Below are 19,269 nucleotides of genomic sequence, written 5' to 3' on the forward strand. Positions count from 1 at the left end.
GCCACAAGTCCCATCCTGGCACAGGTGACCCTGAATTGTCAACATTTGTGTTTGTGTGGTCATTAGTAATACATACAAGTTAAACAAGTCAGATGTCGCGAGAGGACGCCATTCTCAATCTGGGACTTGACTTGAGACCCCAAATTGTTGTCTGAGCTTGTGCAGCCACTAGTTGCAGATTCAAGTGAAAGAAATTAGATGACTCGACAGGAAGCCGTCATCACTCTTGGACTCATCTGTGTTGAGCGCTACAAGTCCCATCGAGGCTCAGGTGACCCTGAATTATGAACATTTGAGCTTGTGCGTTCAATAGTAATATATACCAATGATTCTTAACCACAGGGCCGGGGCCCTTGGTTGGGCTGCGAGCGCCTCCTAGAAGTTATTTTGTTTTACACCTTTGGGCTGTGAGACGCTCAGTTTTGATACATGAGACATGTATGGTGGCAGTAGTGAGTCACTGAATTGACAACTATCTGTGATAGTTAACAACTATGGAGAAGTTCTGGAAAAGAAAAAAAAGATAAATACAACTCGTGCCACCCCCAACAGTTCCAGTTTTCTCAACAGTTTTCAAAGTTTTTTTTTCTTTTGTAAATGTGATAAATATGACTTGCACATGGTTCTGCTGCTGGTTGGACTTTTCTATGTCAAATATCTTTTCAATAGTCACATGGTTTCATGTCATTTCACAAGATTTTGGTTTGTTTACGTAAGCAGATTAAATATGGTTATTGATCACAAATGATATCAAGAGCAATGAATCAGTTCTGTAACTTGAGGGGCCCTGAGATCAAAAAGGTTAAGAAACCCTGATATATACTATACTGTATAAGCAATGCCATTCTCAATAGGGGACTCACACCTCTTGACTTAAGGTGGCAGGTTTAAGTCCCACAAGTTCAGTCCAGTCTCAGGTGACCCTGTATTGATGTCTGAGCTTGTGTGGTTGTTACAGTAGTTTCAAGTGAAAGAAATAAGGCCGTCGTCATGCTTGGACTCGACAGACTGTAAACAACTAAACAAGTCCTGACAAATCTTCCAGACTGTTGACCAGGTTTAACCGACTTAGAGTTTGCTACAACTTTAGCAACAAACCTGCCGTGAAGTTGCCAACGTTTTGAGTGGAATCCAGGTTACACATTTGACCAAAGTTAGTGATGAATGTTGGACGACACTCACTTTGTGCTGAGTTCTTGGGGCAAAAACCAGGAATGATGTCATCAAACAAAACACACAACAACTTTGATTCCTACACCAAATTTTTGTAGTGGCGACCATCTTATAGCCAACTGTCTGCGCTGCACACGTGTCACTGATTCGGACCAAAATGAAACCAAAAGTCACTTATGAGCTGCGATTGTTGAAACCTTCCTTGCTGTCTACAGTAGTGTTGTTTAACTGCAGGTGAAGGGTGAGCTTCTGCTTTCCCTTCACTGGAACGTGTTTTGCCTCCTGGCTCAACTCTTTTTCCTGACCAATGTAGCGCTAAGTGACTTTCATTCACCTCTTTTTTTTACATTTTCTCCGATAAACAACGACACAAATACGAGTGACCCACATTCTCGTGGACGTTGGACTCACAACAGACAGATAAGAGGATGGCGGGTCGCCCTCATGTTGACTCTCTATACGTCCGTCCACTGTCAATATTATGATGAGTGTGTTGGTTATAGCTTCTGCACGGACAGAATGCTGGAGAAGAGCTCCGGGACAACCTTCTGCTGAAGTGCGTGTCAGCGGTGAGTCGTCTTCTTTGCTCCCTCGCACCACAGCAACCGCACCACCTCCGCTCAGGTCTGTGGTCGGTACACCACTGGAGAGCCAGTATTGTCTGGATTCAAGAGACCTTCTCAGTTTGCCACCGTCACGTCCACTGGGGGGCACAAGAAAGCATGGATAGTAATATGCACTCATGAGTCGCAGGAAACTGATCCCATGCTTGGATAGATTTGGTGAGTCCCACCTGGCTGAGTGTGTGGAACAGGAAGTGACCAGGTTTATCTTCTCTAATGAGGATCAATAGCCACTCAGTTATACCTGCCGTGATCATGCTTGACAGGCAGGTGTCACTGTCGAGGCCAGAAACTGATACTGTGATTTCAGTAGTTGTGTATCTGAAGGTCATCACTCCTGAGAGGCTGGTCAGTTCAACGGTCTCCAGACTGATGGACAGGACGGTGACATGATAATGCCTCTGAAGACCTTTCGGTCCTTCTTACTTTCACCACATCAAGTGGGTCCGTCTTTGGGAATAATTTTTTTGTCGGCCTTGGTGAGCCTGGAATAACACTGCACTGCACCAAACGAGCCTCTAGGTGGCGCCTGTGAGCTTGACTCTGCTGTCGTGGAGCCACTTGTCTGGTGATGTTGTGTAAACACACACACACACAGATAGCGCCTGTCCAAACAAACATCGCGCCATTGGTCAAAGGTTTCAGCACACAACACACAAACACACCACAGAGTGCTGCAGTGTGACTGGTTGAGACACGTGAAACCAGGAGGCTGGCCACGCCCCCTCAGGCAGGTGAAGCGGGTCCGTTCTCATAGCAGCAGACACACAACAGAGGAGTGTGGTGGCATGATGGAGCTAAGTGAGACACGGACAGAGGACATCCGGAGGAGAGCAGCTGGAAGGACGGAGGACGGAGATCACCTGTGAGTTCCTGTGACGGCACCGTAGCTCCTCCCGTCTTCTGATCCACAGCTGATCTGGGGAGTCACTCTTTGGTCTTTCAAAGATCTCCCTCCTCTAGACACCTTTTGACGCACATCACAGTTTTACTTGGTCGGACTTGTATTACATTATGGGTCATCGACACCGGTCCTCAGAGGGTCGGGATGGTACAGGTCGCTTCAAACAGAGCCTCACACCATGGTGAAGATGGAGCCAGAACTCCACATTAACCCACAAGTCAGCCTCACTGCGTCCCACAATCGTGTTTGGTGTCCACCAGAGGTCTCTCTCCTGGTAGAATCTGTAAGCCTGACTGATGGTGGCTCCAAAGGAAACAGGAAACAAGTCGGACTGTTGGACTCTAAAGACTCAAGTCGTTAACCAGGAACTGAGTTGGACTAGTGTGAGAAACTCCAATGTTTAGGAAGTGATTTGCACTCGTGGTGAATCCTGGATTCCACTGGTGGAAACGACTGACTAGATGCTTGCCTCGAGAGTGCCAAACGTTCAAGTGACTCGATTTTCTGCACAACAGGACAATTCAAAGTCCTGCCACTGGAACTGACTCACCAAACTCACCAGACTCAGCTGGTGGACTTGCATGACTAGTGGACCAATACAAGTGACTCGCTGTGACTTGATCGGAAGATGATCATGTGTGTCATTGCAGTTCCGATGTGGAGATCATGACTGAGGAACACAGAGTCGAACCTGAACATCAGGACCCGTCCAGCAGGAGGAAACCCGTGCTGGTCAGGTAACAGTGAGTCTTCTCCTGGTCCAGCTTATATAAGAGAGTCCATGGATCACTGCTGCGATCCATCCAGCTGTTGCGTAACCAGAGCGACGGTTCTCCGCCTGCAGGTCGAGGACCTTTGACCACTCGCTCCTGACTCAGGTCCAGCCGGACCCGGACTCCAAGATAGAGAGGAAGAAGTCTCACTACAGTCAGGTATGAGTTATCAGTTATTGTTGTTTATCTCGTGACCTCTGACCTCACCACATGGTAACCATGACTCAGCCGTCGATATGAGTCTCAAAGCGGGTCAAGACGGAACTGGGATGGGACCTTATGTCCCCTGTCCCTTGACAGACCATATGATGCGAGTGCCTAAGGAGGAAGCAGGTGGGACTCATGTTGCTGGTCTGAAAGACTCGTGGAATCCTGTATATCTAAGTGAGTCCCTCGAATGAGAGTCAGTGTCGACTGAGTGGAGCCTTTCGACTAGAGAGCTACATAAACAAAACAAGTGCCGTGTAGTCCTGCGATGAGAGTCCTCCTTCCCCATCAAGCAAAACGACACATTCATGTCTGGGGCCCTCTAGTGGCCTTCACTGAGCAACAGCTTAGTTTTGAGGTCATAAGAAATAATATTATGTTGTATGATTAGATAATAGTAGACGACTGCGTTGGTGACTCGTGTGTGTGTTCCAGCTTTCCAAGAGCAACTGCCAGTATCATAAAATATTCAAGGAGATCAGCAAAGAGGAGCAGCTGAGGCAGAGTGAGTCTTGCAGCTTGAGCACCGCAGGAGTCAACACCTGATACCTGTGTGGTGAAGAAGTGACGTGTCGTCATGTGCCCATGTTGTGTGTTTGTCAGGCTACACCTGTGCACTACAGAAGGACATCCTCTACCAGGGACGGATGTTTGTGTCTGACCACTGGATCTGCTTCCACTCGAAGGTGTTTGGGAAGGACACAAAGGTGCGAGCCCCTCACACTGTAGTGGGACTGGGACCCTCACCTCGACAAAAGTTACCAGCCTCTTTGTTCATTCTTGCCTGTCACGCCATGACCTCGTCTCATGCTCCGCCCTCAGATCGCCATCCCTGTCATGGCCGTCACACACGTCAAGAAGACCAAAACGGCCATCCTGCTGCCGAACGCCCTGGTGATCGCCACCGTCAACGACAGGGTGAGCAGCACCCATGAGCGAGTGATCGTTCAGCTACTCACAACACTGTGTGTACCTGTTGCAGTATGTGTTCGTGTCCTTCCTGTCCAGAGACAACACCTACAAGTTCCTGATGTCCGTCTGTCTACACTTGGAGGTAAGAAGATCGTAAACAAGCACCTGATTTTTAAACAAGATTCTGGGATCTGGAACATCAGTGCCGACATCTTGCTCAGATCTCTGAGCAGGAAGGTCAGTCAGCTTCGTCCATGAATCCCACAAACCTGTGTGAGTCTGTGCGCAAACATCAGGGAATGACAGGGGCTCATGACTGACAGAAAGCCAGTGCTTAGTTGTTTTAAAGTGTTGACCCTCGAGGCCCTGATCTTTCTCCCGGTTCATTGAAATGTGATTCAGTTTAGCCCAAGTTTGAGGGGCGGCGACACCGAGTCAAACCAAAAGCTGCAGATGCTGTGTGTGTGTCGCGTGTTTGTCCCACTGACACTTGTGTTGTGGTCCAGGAGAAGAGTCCATGCAACAGCCCAGTCCCGTCATCAGCTGAGCACAGCTTCAGAGGTCAGAGGTCGCCTCATTCCCCTCGCTTCCCTCGGGTGAGTGACCGGCATTGATGGTCTGTGGTCCTGGCTCAGTCTCACCTCTCTCCACATCCTGCTCCAGAACTTCACGGGCGATTTCTGCGATCTGGATGGAGCAGTGAGGCAGAGGAGGCAGGAGATGGAGGAGAGCAGCAGTTCGGACTCACAGACCCCCGATTACGAGAAGATAGCAGGTATCACAGGCAGTCAGGACGTGGGAAGGCAGTCTCATGTCAGCGCCCGCTCTCTGTGTGACCACGCCCCTGCAGAGTACCCGGTGGCGCCGTTCCTGGAGGGGCTGAAGCGCAAAGAAGCGCCAGCGTCACCCGATCGACACCACAAGGTCACAAAGCAGCCCAACCTGCAGCACCAAGACCCGAAACTGCCGGACAAGAAAACATCTGGTGTGAAACTCAAACCATTCCATGACAAAACACAAATATATGGAACTGATTTTCCTAAATATTGTTACCTTCCCAATTAATGTGATTTTTTTAGTACTTGGATTCAAATAAGAAGAATAATCATTATCTTTAAGACGTTTGGATAATAGTTGTTGGGAGATTATTTAGTGGTGTGGAATTTATATATATTTATTTATATATATATATATATATATATAGCTTAAACATTAATTTATTTGGTGATAATCTAAATACCAGATTTTTATATTAAAAAAAATCTTTCACAACCTCAAAATTATTTTTTATAGGTAAAGAAAAATCGAATAATTTGGCTGCAGGACACTCACATATTAATAATGTTTTAAAATATATTCCAGGTTGATTTCGAAAATTAAAAATTGTTCTGTGATTATTCTGTAATTTGCATGTGACCCATAGAGCACAGAGTAATAAGTGAAAATAGATTTCATTGAATATTTGTTCATGTGACCGAGTGAAGACAACACGTGAGGCTGAAAGGTAGATGACATTAGTTTTGCCTTGCTGTGTTTCCAGGCTCTGAAGTCAACAGCAAGCGAACCCCGAAGCCGTTTGCTCTCAGCACTCTGCTGTTGGTCTACCTGTTTCTGTGAGTCTCCACGGTGGTCATGACTCAACGGCAGAGACTCACGCTGCTGTGCTGCGCAGGGTTTGTGTCCTGGTGCTGTCGTCCTGCTACCTGGCCGTGAAGATCGCCGCGCTGGAGCAGCGCCTCACCACGCTCGGGTCCATGGCCGAGTCCTCCCAGCACGAGTGAGTCCCGACCCCACAGCTCAGAAACTGAGTCAAGAATGAAGTGTGACAATCTCTCCTCTGGCAGAGCCGACGTGTTCCGCGGCTCGGACGTCAACGTCAACCTCTTCTCTGAACTGTTGACCCTCAACCTGATGAAGCTGGAGAAGGTGAGTCGATGAGCGAACTAAGCAACTGCTGTAAGCCAAATGACTCATATGCACAGGCATATTCCTTGGACCTGGCTCGAGTCATCTACGGTCCACAAGTCTGTATCTTTGGGCTCGGAGAAGAAAGTCTGCTTCGTTGGTTCTGAGACTTGAGTGAGCAGGAGTCAGAGTGCGCTGAGTGTCTAACAAGCACACAGCAAACGTTATTAATGACTCACCAACTACCAAAGATTTGGGGAGTCAGAGCTGAAATCAGCCTGATTCAGAGTCACAGTGTGAGACTTACCAAGTGTGGTTTACTGTTCTGTCTGAGTCACAGTGACTCAGCAACGACTCAAGTGCAAACTGCTCTGTCTTCTGTACATAATGGCCCAGGACAGAGAAGGGACTGAGCCATTAGACCTCGCACTTGTCTGCATCAGCCGAACTCGAGTCTCCTCCATCAACATGAGACTCGAGCGAGCCACTTCAGAAGTTTCCAGAAACCAGATGCTGCGAGTGTTAAACATTAATGGCCAGCGAGTCACGCTGAGAAGAAAGTGGAGCTGTGGGAAACTGGAGTGACTCGACAGAGTTTTCACAGGGTTTGTTCTCGACTCTTCAGGTGCAGAAGAATCTTCAGAGGATGCTGGACGAGGCGGCCTGACGAGTCCAAGTCCCTGCTGCTGTGGTGGAACCTTCAGGATGTTACACTTGATAAATGCTGTTACTTTTGTTTTATATAAAACATAAAAGATTTGTGTTGCTTCATCATTTCTCTCCTAATAAGACAAGCATGTTTTTGCTTTGTTTATTGCTAATAAATGAATATTTATCTTTATTTTCAAACATCAAAACATGTATTATTATTAATAAATAGAGATAGTTAATATTTTATCATTAAAACAATTAAAATATTATTCTTTTTAAAAGATTATAATCATTTTACTGTAAAAAAAAATCTCATCTCATGATTCTAATTATTAATTAGAGTAATTTCAATTTATTATAAATAACGCTCTATTAAATTGCATCTAATATAAAAATGACAGCATATTTAAAAAATAAAATCAAATTACATATTGTCATGAATCCAATTAATTCAATGCATAAAATGAAACTATTGTAGTTCATTAAGAGAAAAATGCAAAGATATCTATTTTATTCAAATAAAAAGGTAATATAGTGTTGTGTCATTTTGATAGTCACGATCTGATCTGACTGCACTTGACTCCTCTGAACACTAGGGGTCACCGCCCAGATAATGGAGCGCTTCTTCCGCTCAGACTGCTTCACTTCAGATTCATGTCCCTCAGAATGAAGGACAATTCACCTGCAGGTCTGTTCCAGAGGTGACCTCAGAGAAAGGACACTTGAGAGTAGCCTGCTGGTAACTGAGACCTGTGACCCAGATCTCTGAAGGAGTCCAGGTTTCTATAGAGACTCACGGCGTCAACAAACATGGAGGCTGCAGGAGAGACGTCCAGTGTTGAACGGTGAGTTGAGTGAAGATCTCCAGGTGACTGGTTTATGATGAAGGTTTGCAGGTTTGATGACGCCCAGACGCTTCTTGGACGTGAAAACTAAAGTCAAGAGCGAGTTGAGTCTCAACAGGAGTCTTCACCGCAGGGGCATGGACTCTCTCTTGAAGAGAATCTCAGTCATCCAGGAGAGACTCACAGTAGATCCTCTGCTCCAGTCAGCGCAGCTCCAGAATCTTGGTTGACTAGTGTGTTGTTGAACTGTTGAACTCATCTACTAACATTTTACATCCATAGTATGTTGAAGACAAGTTGGTCAACAGGAAGTGCTGGTTCCAAACTTCTCAGTGTTGTTGTTCAATCCGGCAGATCCCGCTCCAACGCTCCAACCTTCTCCGCTCAACATCCCATGATCCCAAAGCTGTACGTGCTGCCATGGCAACAGGACATGAAGAACCAGCTTCTGCTAATGAAGGTAGCTACAACAGACATGGACTGCTGGGACCACGTGTGACACCAGGGTGGCCTCTTGTTTCTGACAGAACGCTGGTCTGGCTGGAATCCTTGTCGACCCTCATCATGAATCCTTGTGTTTCTGTGCTCGAGAGCGCCTCTCCTCCTCGCCTCCATCACCCCCTTCGCCCCTGGACCAGACCATCCAGCCGGCACATCGCTCCTCTCCCTTCTCCAGGTACGCTCGTGCATGAGATGAGCGCATGAATCGGCGCGATGAAATCTTCTGCTTCTCCTGCAGGTACAACTCATCCGTGGTCACACTCCGGCGACTTTTCCAAAACTGACCAGAGGATGAACAATGGCATCTGCACCTGGAACACAACACTGTGGCGTCCCTCAAGGCTCACTCGTTGGTCCTCCTCTTTTGTGATTTTTTTTTTTTCTTTTTGATAGAAAACAACATTATCTTGTTGTAGTACTTTAGTAATTGAAACGAAGTATCAGAAGTATCTTTGTTGATGGGTAACTGGTCCGTATCTCTCACTGCACTTTTGCTCCCCAGAAAACTCTATACACTTAGTCACACTCACAGGATGACCACGTCATCAATTATCTAACAGGTACACTTAATGCCCTGCAGATGGCACCACACCATTCGACAATACAACATCCACATTGCAAGACATATTCCAAGAGCATTACAGACACGACCTTCTTCCCTTCCTCCCATCCTCATCTCCTTCCTACCTCCCTTCTCCTCATTCCTCACCACATTCCTGTCTCCTCCCTCCCACCTTGGCTACCTAGCGCCCTTCCTCTGTAATCCCTTCCCTTTCAAACTTCACCTCTTTAAACGTGTCGACAATGATGCTTTTGTCGCGCGCACGTCACAAGCACGCGCACCCGTGTATCTCCGTGTGTCACGACCTGACAGATGCCTTTTGTTATCAGTTATCACCGTTTGTTTCTCCGTCATGTTGAAACACAATTAAAAGTTTAAAAAAAAGAAAGAAAGAAAGAAAAAGAAAACTGCTGGCGTGGATTTAAAATTAAAGTAGTACACGGTTGTTGTTTTTTTTTTAAGAGAAACTGTTTGATTTGACTTCGGCGCGTCGGTGCCACGGCTCCGTGCGTCACGGAGACTGATCCGTCGTTTCCACGGCGGGAGTCTCTGGTGCGAGTGCGCGAGAGACAGAGAGAGAGAGAGAGAGAGAGAGTTCAGTACATGATTGACAGGTGGACGCGGGAGGCTGGACACCGACTAGAACCGCTCCTTCATTCGCCCTGCGCCTTTTACGCATCAACTCCGGTGAGTGCGTCCTTTGATGTCGAGCTTTATGACGGTTCTGCTGGTCCTTGACTGACCTGGACTCGATGTGAAGAGTTCAGGAGTTCCACTGCCAGGTTGTTTCTGAGACCCGCATCAGACATGTCGGGTCAGAAACCGTCCAAGAGCGACGGTTCCGAGAGCCGCTTCAAAGTGGACGTGGTGACAGAAGCCTCGGACGGATCCAAACCCGGCGAGGACAGCAGGGGTCGGTTCCGGGTGGTGGGCTTCATGGATCCGGGCGCTCTGGGGAGCGCGATGGACATCGGGCTCCCGCCGGACGTCACCCGGGACCCGGACACGACCAAGAGCGACTCCGTCAGCCTTCACTCCACCGGGACCGGACAGACCCATATCTCGGACTCGCACTCCAACACCTACTACATGAGGACTTTCGGACACAACACCATCGACGCGGTGCCGAACATCGACTTCTACCGGCAGACGGCCGCGTCCTTCGGGGAGAAGATGAGCAGACCGTCGCTGTCCGAACTCCACGACGAGCTGGACAAAGTAATGGCTCTACTTTCTCCCTCTGAGTCATTCGACTCGTTATTGAGTCATCTAAATATAAAAGACAAACAAATAAATCAGTTAGATGTGGAACTGTTTAAAATGTTTTTGTGGTTTTAAGTGTTCAATATTTACCGCGAGAGTCTGCTTTCTGAACAAGATCCACGGCCGCTGACATAAAAGATTTCTGTCCTGAGCTGAGCTAAAAGATGAAATGCCTGTCCTGGCCTTAGTGAGTCAGATGACAGCTGGATTGAATCTTGTTAATTGAAGGCACTGGGAGGGAAAGAGGGGTTTATGGACATGAAAAGTTTTATGTCTTAGCAGATCCTACAACTTGACTTCAGGAGATCAGGAGAAAGAGGATGGAGGTGATTCTTTTCTGACGCAGGAGTCCCAAAAGCCCAACATCATTTAGACGGGATATTATACAGAGTGAGACGTCATGATTTATAGAGCATCTTTGCACAAGCCCTGATAATGTATGCAAATGTCATCCGTCATTACAATGCAGAGGGAGTGAGAGGTCTGGATTCACAGAGCATCTTTGTTGGTCACATGCCAGATGTTGGTGGGCGGGTTGGTTAAGGAGCTTTTCATTCATGGTGCCAGTCAACCTCACTGGCTCACAGAGGAGCAAGTTGCTGGTGTGGGAGGAAACCAGAGTGTCTAGAGGCTCCATCAGAGTCCAAGCTATCAGTTGGAGTCTTCTTTCTCCATGTGAGGCCTGATGACATCACTGTGTGTGTGACCCTGACCACACACACAGGCACACAATGCTCCTTTATCTCAGCCACCACTGTCCTCTGGATGTAGCTCAGCTTCACCTCAGCTGACTCATAAGTTCAAACAAGCTGCTCAGCTGTAAACCAGATCACTGTGGACGAGAACTTCGGTCTGGCCACAACTAAACGTTCAAACAACCAAATGAGTATCAAGCTCAGGTCACATGTCCTCAAAAGCGCATCAGCACCCGTTTTCTGCCACAGGAAGCAGGAAGTCTTCATAGAGCTGGGCCATCATCTGAAGTAGCCATGAGAACTGCTGATCTGGACTCACGATGTTCTGGCATCCTCAGGAGCCTCTGGAGGATGGTCTGGCTAACGGCGAGGAGCGCTCAGCGGCGGAGGAGGCGGCGGCGTTGGCGGCCAAGGAGGGCAAAGGAGGGACGGTGAAGTTCGGCTGGGTGAAGGGCGTCCTGGTGAGTCCTCAGGCCCATGACGTCCCATCGAGCACCGCCTCCTGCGGCTGGCTCTCATGGGGTGTTTGTGTCCCAGGTTCGCTGTATGCTCAACATTTGGGGCGTCATGCTGTTCATCCGGATGTCCTGGATCGTCGGACAGGCTGGAATCGGTATGACCGCGCGTCAACTGAATCCCTAGTCACAGGTTCCCAGTGACGTTGTTCACGATTGACTTGACAGGTCTGACGATTGCGATTATCCTGATGGCCACACTGGTCACGACCATCACGGGTCTGTCCACCTCGGCCATCGCCACCAACGGTTTCGTGCGCGGAGGTGAGGCTTCTCACTCAACCTGTTTTCAGCTCGGTGCTGTCGTGTAGCTTGCTGAAGCAGAGACCGGCATGGTTGGACCAAGAGATGGCATCTTGATCGAGGAGAAACACAAGTGGTGTTGAGGCAAAACTGACCAGAGGGTGACTTCCGGGATTCAGACCTTCAAAGTCATGACTGTTGTTACTGTTGCCACTGAGCCGCTCAAGTTCTTGAGTTCATGCTTTTGACACTGCACATGTCTCCACAAATGGTCACACAAGTGGTAATGCCACACTGATGGACATAGAGACATAAGGCCAGGAGGACCACTGGTGGAAGAGCTTGGATTCATCCATGCTTCATCCACATTCTCATCCTCAACACTCACTAAAGCTGAATTTGATGCTTTCTTTCCAGGAGGTGCTTACTACCTCATCTCCAGAAGTTTGGGTCCTGAGTTTGGCGGCTCCATCGGCCTGATCTTCGCCTTCGCCAACGCCGTGGCTGTGGCCATGTACGTTGTGGGCTTTGCTGAGACTGTCGTGGAGATGCTGAACGTGAGAAGCACAGTTCTGTCAGAGTGATGGTCCCACCAGCTGAGGTCTGCATCTGGTTCCAGGATGTGGATGCTCTGATGACAGACGAGCTGAACGACATCCGCATCGTGGGGACTCTCACCGTCATCCTGCTGCTGGGGATCTCCGTCGCTGGGATGGAGTGGGAGGCAAAGGTATCTGTCAACCTTCCTAGTCGCACGCGTTGGGGGGTCTAATCTTTCATCCTTGGAAGGCTCAGATCGTCCTTCTGGTGATTCTGCTGGCGGCCATTGCGAATTACTTCATAGGAACATTCATGCCATCAGAGAACAAAGAAGTCAAAGGATTCTTCGGCTACAACAGTGAGTCCTCTTCCATTATCCCCTCTGATGATGCTATGCTAACAGGATTCTCCATCTGTGTGGGACCACTTTGTCTCAGGGTTCCTCTGGGGTCAGGTTTTAGTCAAGAGCTGCCAGATAATTTTGTGTCGGTTAAGGATTTGAGTTAGGGGTTGTGATGCGGGTTTGGTTTGGTTCGCCTTGGAGTTTTATTGCTTTGTTTTCCTCAACCTCTGAAGCCAATTGGTGGGTTCTTGGCAAACTCCACCTGACTCCACTTGACAACAGTAGAAAGCCTGCTATGGACCATAAATTTGTTTGGAATGAACGACAGAAAAACACGAGGATGCAGTCAGAATGTAATATTTCCTGACTTTGCTTCGTCCACTCAACAGCTGCCATCTTCTTGGAGAACCTGGGTCCAGACTTCCGGGACGATGAGTCATTCTTTTCCGTGTTTGCCATCTTTTTCCCAGCGGCCACCGGGATCCTCGCGGGGGCCAACATCTCCGGAGACCTGACTGTATGTTCTTCTCGTCTTGTTTTCAGTGAGGAATGATAGATTTGTCGTGTGTATGGTTAGGATTTCTGAGCCATCTGGTGTCAGTCCGGTGGAGCTTGATCCCTGCTCCGCTGAAGTGGACTGGACCTGCTTGGTAGAAGCAAGATGACATAAAAGGCTGGACCTTCCTGTAGTCTCTCAAGCTACCAGGCTCCGATCACTTAACGTCTCCCGTCTCTGTGCTACTTCATCTCACCACTCAAAATTTTGGTTCTGACTCACCAGTGACTTCTCAAAGTCTTGCTCATGCCACCAGTCCTGAGCATCAAGGCTTTGACTTGCTCCCACCACTTCAACATCCTGACCTTGTCTCTCTTTAGGATCCCCAGTCTGCAATCCCAAAAGGGACACTCCTGGCCATCCTCATCACTGGGCTCACCTATGTCGCCGTAGCTATCTCAGCAGGTACTGTGGTGCCAGCTACAGTCACAGACTGGAGAATCCTAGACACACTTTCAGGGCCATTTTCCTCTGTATAATTTCCTTTGACTTCCAGGATCTTGCATTGTCCGTGACGCGACCGGTGACCACAACGACACAGTGAGCGACACGGTCAACTGCACAGACGCTGCCTGCACTCTGGGCTACGACTTCTCCATCTGCCAGGAGGGGGGTTGTCAGTACGGCCTGATGAACGACTTCCAGGTAACCTGACTCCTGACGTCAGATGCTTGATATGTCACTGCGACCCGGCGAGTGAAGCAATCGACTTAGACGCAACAATGGACCACGAATGTGGAGGGAGGTCTGGTCGAGGTCGTCGAGAGCCAAGGCTTCTGAAGTGATAGGAACAGTGCTGCGTGTGTGTGTGTGTGCGTGCGGACGGAGCTGTTCCCAAACAAAGTGCAGCTCTGATAATAGCGACTGTTGTTTTGAGTCACAAGCTTCTGGCTGCTGCGAGTTCAAGCTGAATGAAAGCATTGATGACACCTACACACACACACACACATCAACATACATGCACACACTGCCATTGTTAGAGTCATGCAAATGGTGCCTATAAGACAAGTGGTCATAATGTTACGGCTGATTTTGTTCAGGTTAGAATAAGAAGAGTCACATTGGACAAAACAAAAGATGAGGTTTGTGTCTGAGTGGTTCCGCTTCTCTTCAGGTGATGAGCCTGGTGTCGGGCTTCGGCCCGCTCATCACTGCCGGGATCTTCTCAGCCACGCTCTCTTCAGCTCTGGCCTCGCTGGTCAGTGCTCCCAAGGTCTTCCAGGTGAGCCCCCTCCACACACCCTGCACCCTCAGTCAGTACCAGGCTAACTGTGGTGTGGCTCCGCCAGGCTCTGTGCAAGGACAACATCTACCCGGGCCTCAGCGTGTTTGCCAAGGGCTATGGGAAAAACAACGAGCCTCTGCGCGGCTATGTGCTGACCTTCTGCATCGGCCTTGCCTTCATCCTCATCGGTGAGGCCCGCGGCTCATGAACCTCATGACCCGACACCCTAAACCTGCGCTTCCTCTCTTGCAGCTGAGCTGAACATCATCGCTCCCATCATTTCCAACTTCTTCCTGGCTTCCTATGCGCTCATCAACTTCTCCGTCTTCCACGCCTCCATGGCCAACTCTCCTGGTAAACGCTCAATTGCGCCACCTACTGTTTCAGAGTTCCAGAGTCGGGGGGCAGCACTGGGGAAGGCTTGGTCACCCCAAATCCCGAGCTGTGGTGTATGGCAGCAACACTTCCAAACAAGAGAAGAGTGACCCTAACATGAAACTAGAGAGGTGTCCAGTAATCTACATGCCCTCTCTGTCCACAGGGTGGCGCCCCAGCTTCAAGTACTACAACATGTGGGTGTCCCTGGCGGGGGCGATCCTCTGCTGCGTGGTGATGTTCGTCATCAACTGGTGGGCGGCGCTGGTCACGCTGCTCATTGTGTTGGCGCTTTACATCTACGTCAGCTACAAGAAGCCCGGTGAGACTCCAGCCGCCCACCTCTCTGTGAACTCTGATTTCTTACTTTGTTGGGCCGTACACTGAGAATACAGCTAGCCTCAGTGATCCGGTTCGTGTCAAGCTTGGCACCACACTGTGACAATTGTTCCGTCCTGCTCCTGCAGATGTGAACTGGGGTTCATCCACTCAGGCTCTGATCTTCAACCAGGCCTTAACTCACTGTTTGAACCTCACCGGAGTGGAAGACCATGTCAAGAACTTCAGGTAGGACAATGGCGACCAAAAAAATAATCAGTTTCTCGTCCTGATGGTTGCTTGTGTGTCCAGGCCGCAGTGTTTGGTGCTGACCGGTTACCCGAACTCTCGCCCAGCGCTGCTCCACTTGGTCCACTCCTTCACCAAAAACGTGGGCCTCATGGTGTGCGCTCACGTCAGGACCGTACGTACGCATCTGGACCTGCCACCTCTCCGTCTCCTACTGTCTCTCAGCTGAGCTCCTTCCGCCCTCCAGTTCTCGCGGCGACCCAACTTTAAGGAGCTGGCCCAGGACCACGCCCGGTGTCAGCGCTGGCTCGGGAAAAAACGCATCAAGGCTTTCTACACACATGTCATATCTGACAACCTGCGACATGGCACGCAGTTCCTGCTGCAGGTACGAAGCTCACCAGGAGCCGTTGGAGTGATGATGTGGATACTCACATGTGGGCTTGCAGTCTGTCGGTCTGGGTCGCCTCAAACCCAACACGCTGGTCATGGGCTTCAAGAACAACTGGAGCGACGGAGACATGAGGGACGTGGAGGTCTACATCAACACCATACAGTGAGAGTCCGTGGGCGTTCATGTTCTTTCATTCACAGGATTCATTTCTTTCCTTTCTTGGCAGCGACGCTTTTGACCTGCAGTTCGGGGTGGCCATTCTCCGGCTCCAGGAGGGGTTGGACGTCTCCCATATACCAGGACAAGGTACCGCGTGTCCGCTGGACCTACTGGACCTAAGTGGTCATACAGTCAGAGTCAGCATGGCTGCATGAGGACTCACCACAACAGGACGAGCGCTTCAGTTTATTCATGTGCGAATTATTTGAGGGAAGGATGGAGATGGACAGACTGATCTGAGCTGAAGAAAGAGCTGAGCCAGAAGACAAAGTGTCCACTGTCACCAGTGGTCAGCATTACTCTCAGAGAGAGAGAGGCTCAGTCATCCAGGAGAGACTCAGTGTTTCCTGGACTGGTACAGTGTTCAATTGGGAGGAGGCCCCGGGCAGACCCAGGACACTGGAGTTAGGTCTCTCATCTGAACACCTCGGACAGTCAGGATGACTTTGTCTCTGGTCCTGCAGATGAGCTGTCACTACATGAGAAACCACCGGTCAGTGGCCAGGACATTGTGGTCTCAGTCAGTCTGGTCAAAGACTCAGATTCGGACTCTTGCCCCTCTAAGACCGCCAGCATCACCAGCAGCCCACTCATCCTGCGAGGTAACAGCTCTCACATCACTGAAAGATCTGTGTGTCTGATATTTCTATACATTTTTATCTTTGATTTCTTTGGCGTCACGCTCAGACACCAAGTCTCCTCTGAGCCTGACCGACCAGCGCCTCCTGGAGTCCAGTCAGCAGTTTAAGAAGAAGCAAGGCAAAGGAACCATTGACGTCTGGTGGCTGTTTGACGACGGAGGTGGGTGCTCGACATGGATGGTTTCCTTCAAGTCATATTCTCATCGCCAGTTGTTTTTCACCGATCCATGGAAACAACATGAAAAAAGTCAGTTGCCTCCTGTGTGGTGGATGGATAAAATGATACGATTTTTGTCGAGTAATAGATTCAGATCACAGTTCACAAGTGTTCATGTGGTGAGGTTTGAATGTTAAAGTCATGACACAAGGAAGAGACCAAGCTGTGCCAACTCTGTGGACCTCCTGGTTTGAACAGGGAAGGAGGAGTAGGTCTACGTTGTGGTTCGAGATTCTTGCCCAGGGGCCAAAGAAACGTCATTCTTCCTCTGCAAGCAAATTTACAGATGTTACTGCTGCCTCCAAGATGCTCCTCAAAAACACCCAGAACCTTGATAGCGGGTTTCTCGGAAGCGTCACACAGAATCAGCTGGAATGTCTAGGTTATGGTGCCACAGATTACTGCTCTACAGTATGTGAGATAAACCCTGTGTTCCGGTGCTTCCGCAGGCCTCACGCTCCTCATCCCGTACTTGCTGACCAACCGCAGCAAGTGGGGCGACTGCAGGATACGGATTTTTATTGGCGGGAAGATCAATCGCATCGACCATGACCGCCGGATGTGAGTGTCGCGACTCTGTTTAGTGATGGTTAACTGTTTCGTACCGTCTATGCTTGGTTCACTCACCCAACGGTTCGGTGTCAGGATGGCCACGCTGCTCAGCAGATTCCGAATCGACTTCTCCGACATCAACGTGCTGGGAGACATCAACACCAAGCCCAAAAAGCACAAGTACGTGCAGCCAATTCTTTCTCAGCTACTGTAGGTCATGAAACACCCACCTGTGTTCATGCTACTTCCTCAATCGTTTCTTCTTTGCTTGGATTTTCCTCTTCTCTGCCAACAATGCTTTGTTTGATGAGTTTTTTTCTGGGTCTTGTCACCATGTGACTACATTTTGATCTCACCTTCTTGTGAAGTCGTTTTGGCCATCGACTTCTTGTTCTTTGATCAACATTTGTGTGAAGTTTTGTGAGTTTTAATATTGTTCGTAGCAGAGTTTGTTTGCCATTGGTTAGGCTTCTGTAAGGGCTGAATTGTGAACTCTGTCAAAAATGGAGGATAAGATTTCTTTGAAACTTTTGTTGATGATGGAACGAGAAGCAGGAGGAGGTGTTTTAGAGACCATCTGGAACCCTCTCCTGAACTCGACTGCCACCTACTATCCTGCAGACGATATATCAAAAACCAAATTGCTGTTACTATTGGGGACTAATGTGGGTTTAAATGAGCTGCTTGGCGAAGGTCTGCCATGTCAGAGTGCTAATCTAGGTACATTTGTTGGCGCCTTTTTCCTGTGACAGTTTTCTGATGGCTGTTTTCAAAGGTCAATTCTTTTAAGGGAACGCTGACTATCACCATTCATTCATTTGGTTTTGGTGGGAGAAACGCTCAAGTTCATTTGGGGGTCAGGTGGTTTGGACTGAGACCACTGACAAGGTGAGACCAGTGCTGTTACCTCCCTCTTCTCTCCACGTGCGCTCAGTAAGCTGAGCTTCAAGGAGCTGATCGAGCCGTACCGGCTGAAGGAGGACGACATGGAGCAGGAGGCGGCCGAGAGGCTGAAGGCGCAGGAGCCCTGGAGGATCACCGACAACGAGCTGGAGCTCTACAAGGCCAAGGTTCGCACCGCTGCCACTGACACCGGGACCATGTCGCTGACCGATGTTTGTCCCTTGCAGACCAATCGTCAGATCCGACTGAATGAGCTGCTGAAGGAACATTCCAGCGCCGCCAAACTCATCGTCATGTGAGCTCTTCCTCAGAATTCTGCTGCTCCACTCTCAGATTAGGACACTCACACTCACCTTGTCTGCAGGAGTTTGCCTTTAGCCAGGAAGGGAACCGTATCTAGCGCCCTCTACATGTGCTGGCTGGAAACTCTCTCCAAAGACCTTCCACCGATGTTGCTGGTCCGAGGGAACCATCAGAGCGTCCTCACCTTCTACTCCTAACACACACACACACACACACACACAGTAGAAAGTTTACAATGCATTAAATTTTAATATTTTAATGTTGACTAATTATCTAATTCAAAATAAGTATGACACGATGTGATTTTAAATATTTACTGACTGTAAATGCTGATTTTTTTATTTATTTAAATGATTCACGTTGATTGCCGTTGAAATAACATATGGTTATTTTAGAACAGTTATGGTATTGAAGATTATTATTGAGGTCGTGGTTATGAAGTGTTGATATGTGCGCTGCGTTTTCCTAACAGTATTTTATTTTGCACTTCCCGCAGCCCTGAACAGGACTAAGCGGTGGTTAACTGACGATGTATGTATGTATTTTTGTACATGGTTTTATTAAAATATTAATCGAGCCACACATTTGGTCTCATTGTCTTCACATGTCGCATATCGCATTGCAAAACGTATTTTATATTGTATCCTTACGAAACATCAGTA

General features: G+C 48.7%; 2 protein-coding genes across 4 annotated transcripts; both read left to right on the forward strand.

Moving 5' to 3' along the window:
- The first annotated feature begins 1,590 nt into the window (after positions 1–1,590).
- Positions 1,591–7,256, forward strand: LOC128762466 (GRAM domain-containing protein 2B). Of its 3 annotated transcripts, XM_053870763.1 has the most exons (14): positions 2,502–2,661; positions 3,351–3,437; positions 3,545–3,632; positions 4,116–4,185; positions 4,284–4,387; positions 4,503–4,598; positions 4,663–4,734; positions 5,099–5,188; positions 5,256–5,367; positions 5,443–5,577; positions 6,133–6,205; positions 6,265–6,369; positions 6,437–6,518; positions 7,123–7,256. In XM_053870763.1, the coding sequence occupies exons 1-14, from the start codon at positions 2,585–2,587 to the stop codon at positions 7,162–7,164; spliced, it is 1,233 nt and encodes a 410-aa protein (XP_053726738.1). In that variant the 5' UTR covers positions 2,502–2,584; the 3' UTR covers positions 7,165–7,256. The 3 variants fall into 3 exon arrangements, with proteins under 3 accessions (XP_053726739.1, XP_053726736.1, XP_053726738.1); XM_053870764.1 differs by lacking the exon at positions 2,502–2,661 and adding an exon at positions 1,591–1,742 and having other exon boundaries at positions 5,256–5,577; XM_053870761.1 differs by having other exon boundaries at positions 2,491–2,661; positions 5,256–5,577.
- A 2,371-nt stretch (positions 7,257–9,627) lies between these two features.
- Positions 9,628–19,187, forward strand: LOC128762409 (solute carrier family 12 member 2-like). Its single transcript, XM_053870650.1, has 26 exons — positions 9,628–10,274; positions 11,353–11,475; positions 11,552–11,627; positions 11,698–11,793; positions 12,190–12,329; positions 12,392–12,502; positions 12,562–12,670; positions 13,045–13,172; positions 13,532–13,616; positions 13,708–13,856; positions 14,326–14,433; positions 14,501–14,624; positions 14,689–14,790; positions 14,978–15,133; positions 15,279–15,378; positions 15,442–15,553; positions 15,626–15,766; positions 15,828–15,934; positions 15,999–16,078; positions 16,456–16,593; positions 16,679–16,792; positions 17,299–17,410; positions 17,495–17,581; positions 18,336–18,471; positions 18,532–18,599; positions 18,669–19,187. The coding sequence occupies exons 1-26, from the start codon at positions 9,864–9,866 to the stop codon at positions 18,802–18,804; spliced, it is 3,249 nt and encodes a 1,082-aa protein (XP_053726625.1). The 5' UTR covers positions 9,628–9,863; the 3' UTR covers positions 18,805–19,187.
- The last annotated feature ends 82 nt before the right edge of the window (positions 19,188–19,269 follow it).

The sequence above is a fragment of the Synchiropus splendidus genome, chromosome 7, assembly GCF_027744825.2.
Source record: "Synchiropus splendidus isolate RoL2022-P1 chromosome 7, RoL_Sspl_1.0, whole genome shotgun sequence".
Classification (NCBI taxonomy): Eukaryota; Metazoa; Chordata; class Actinopteri; order Syngnathiformes; family Callionymidae; genus Synchiropus; species Synchiropus splendidus.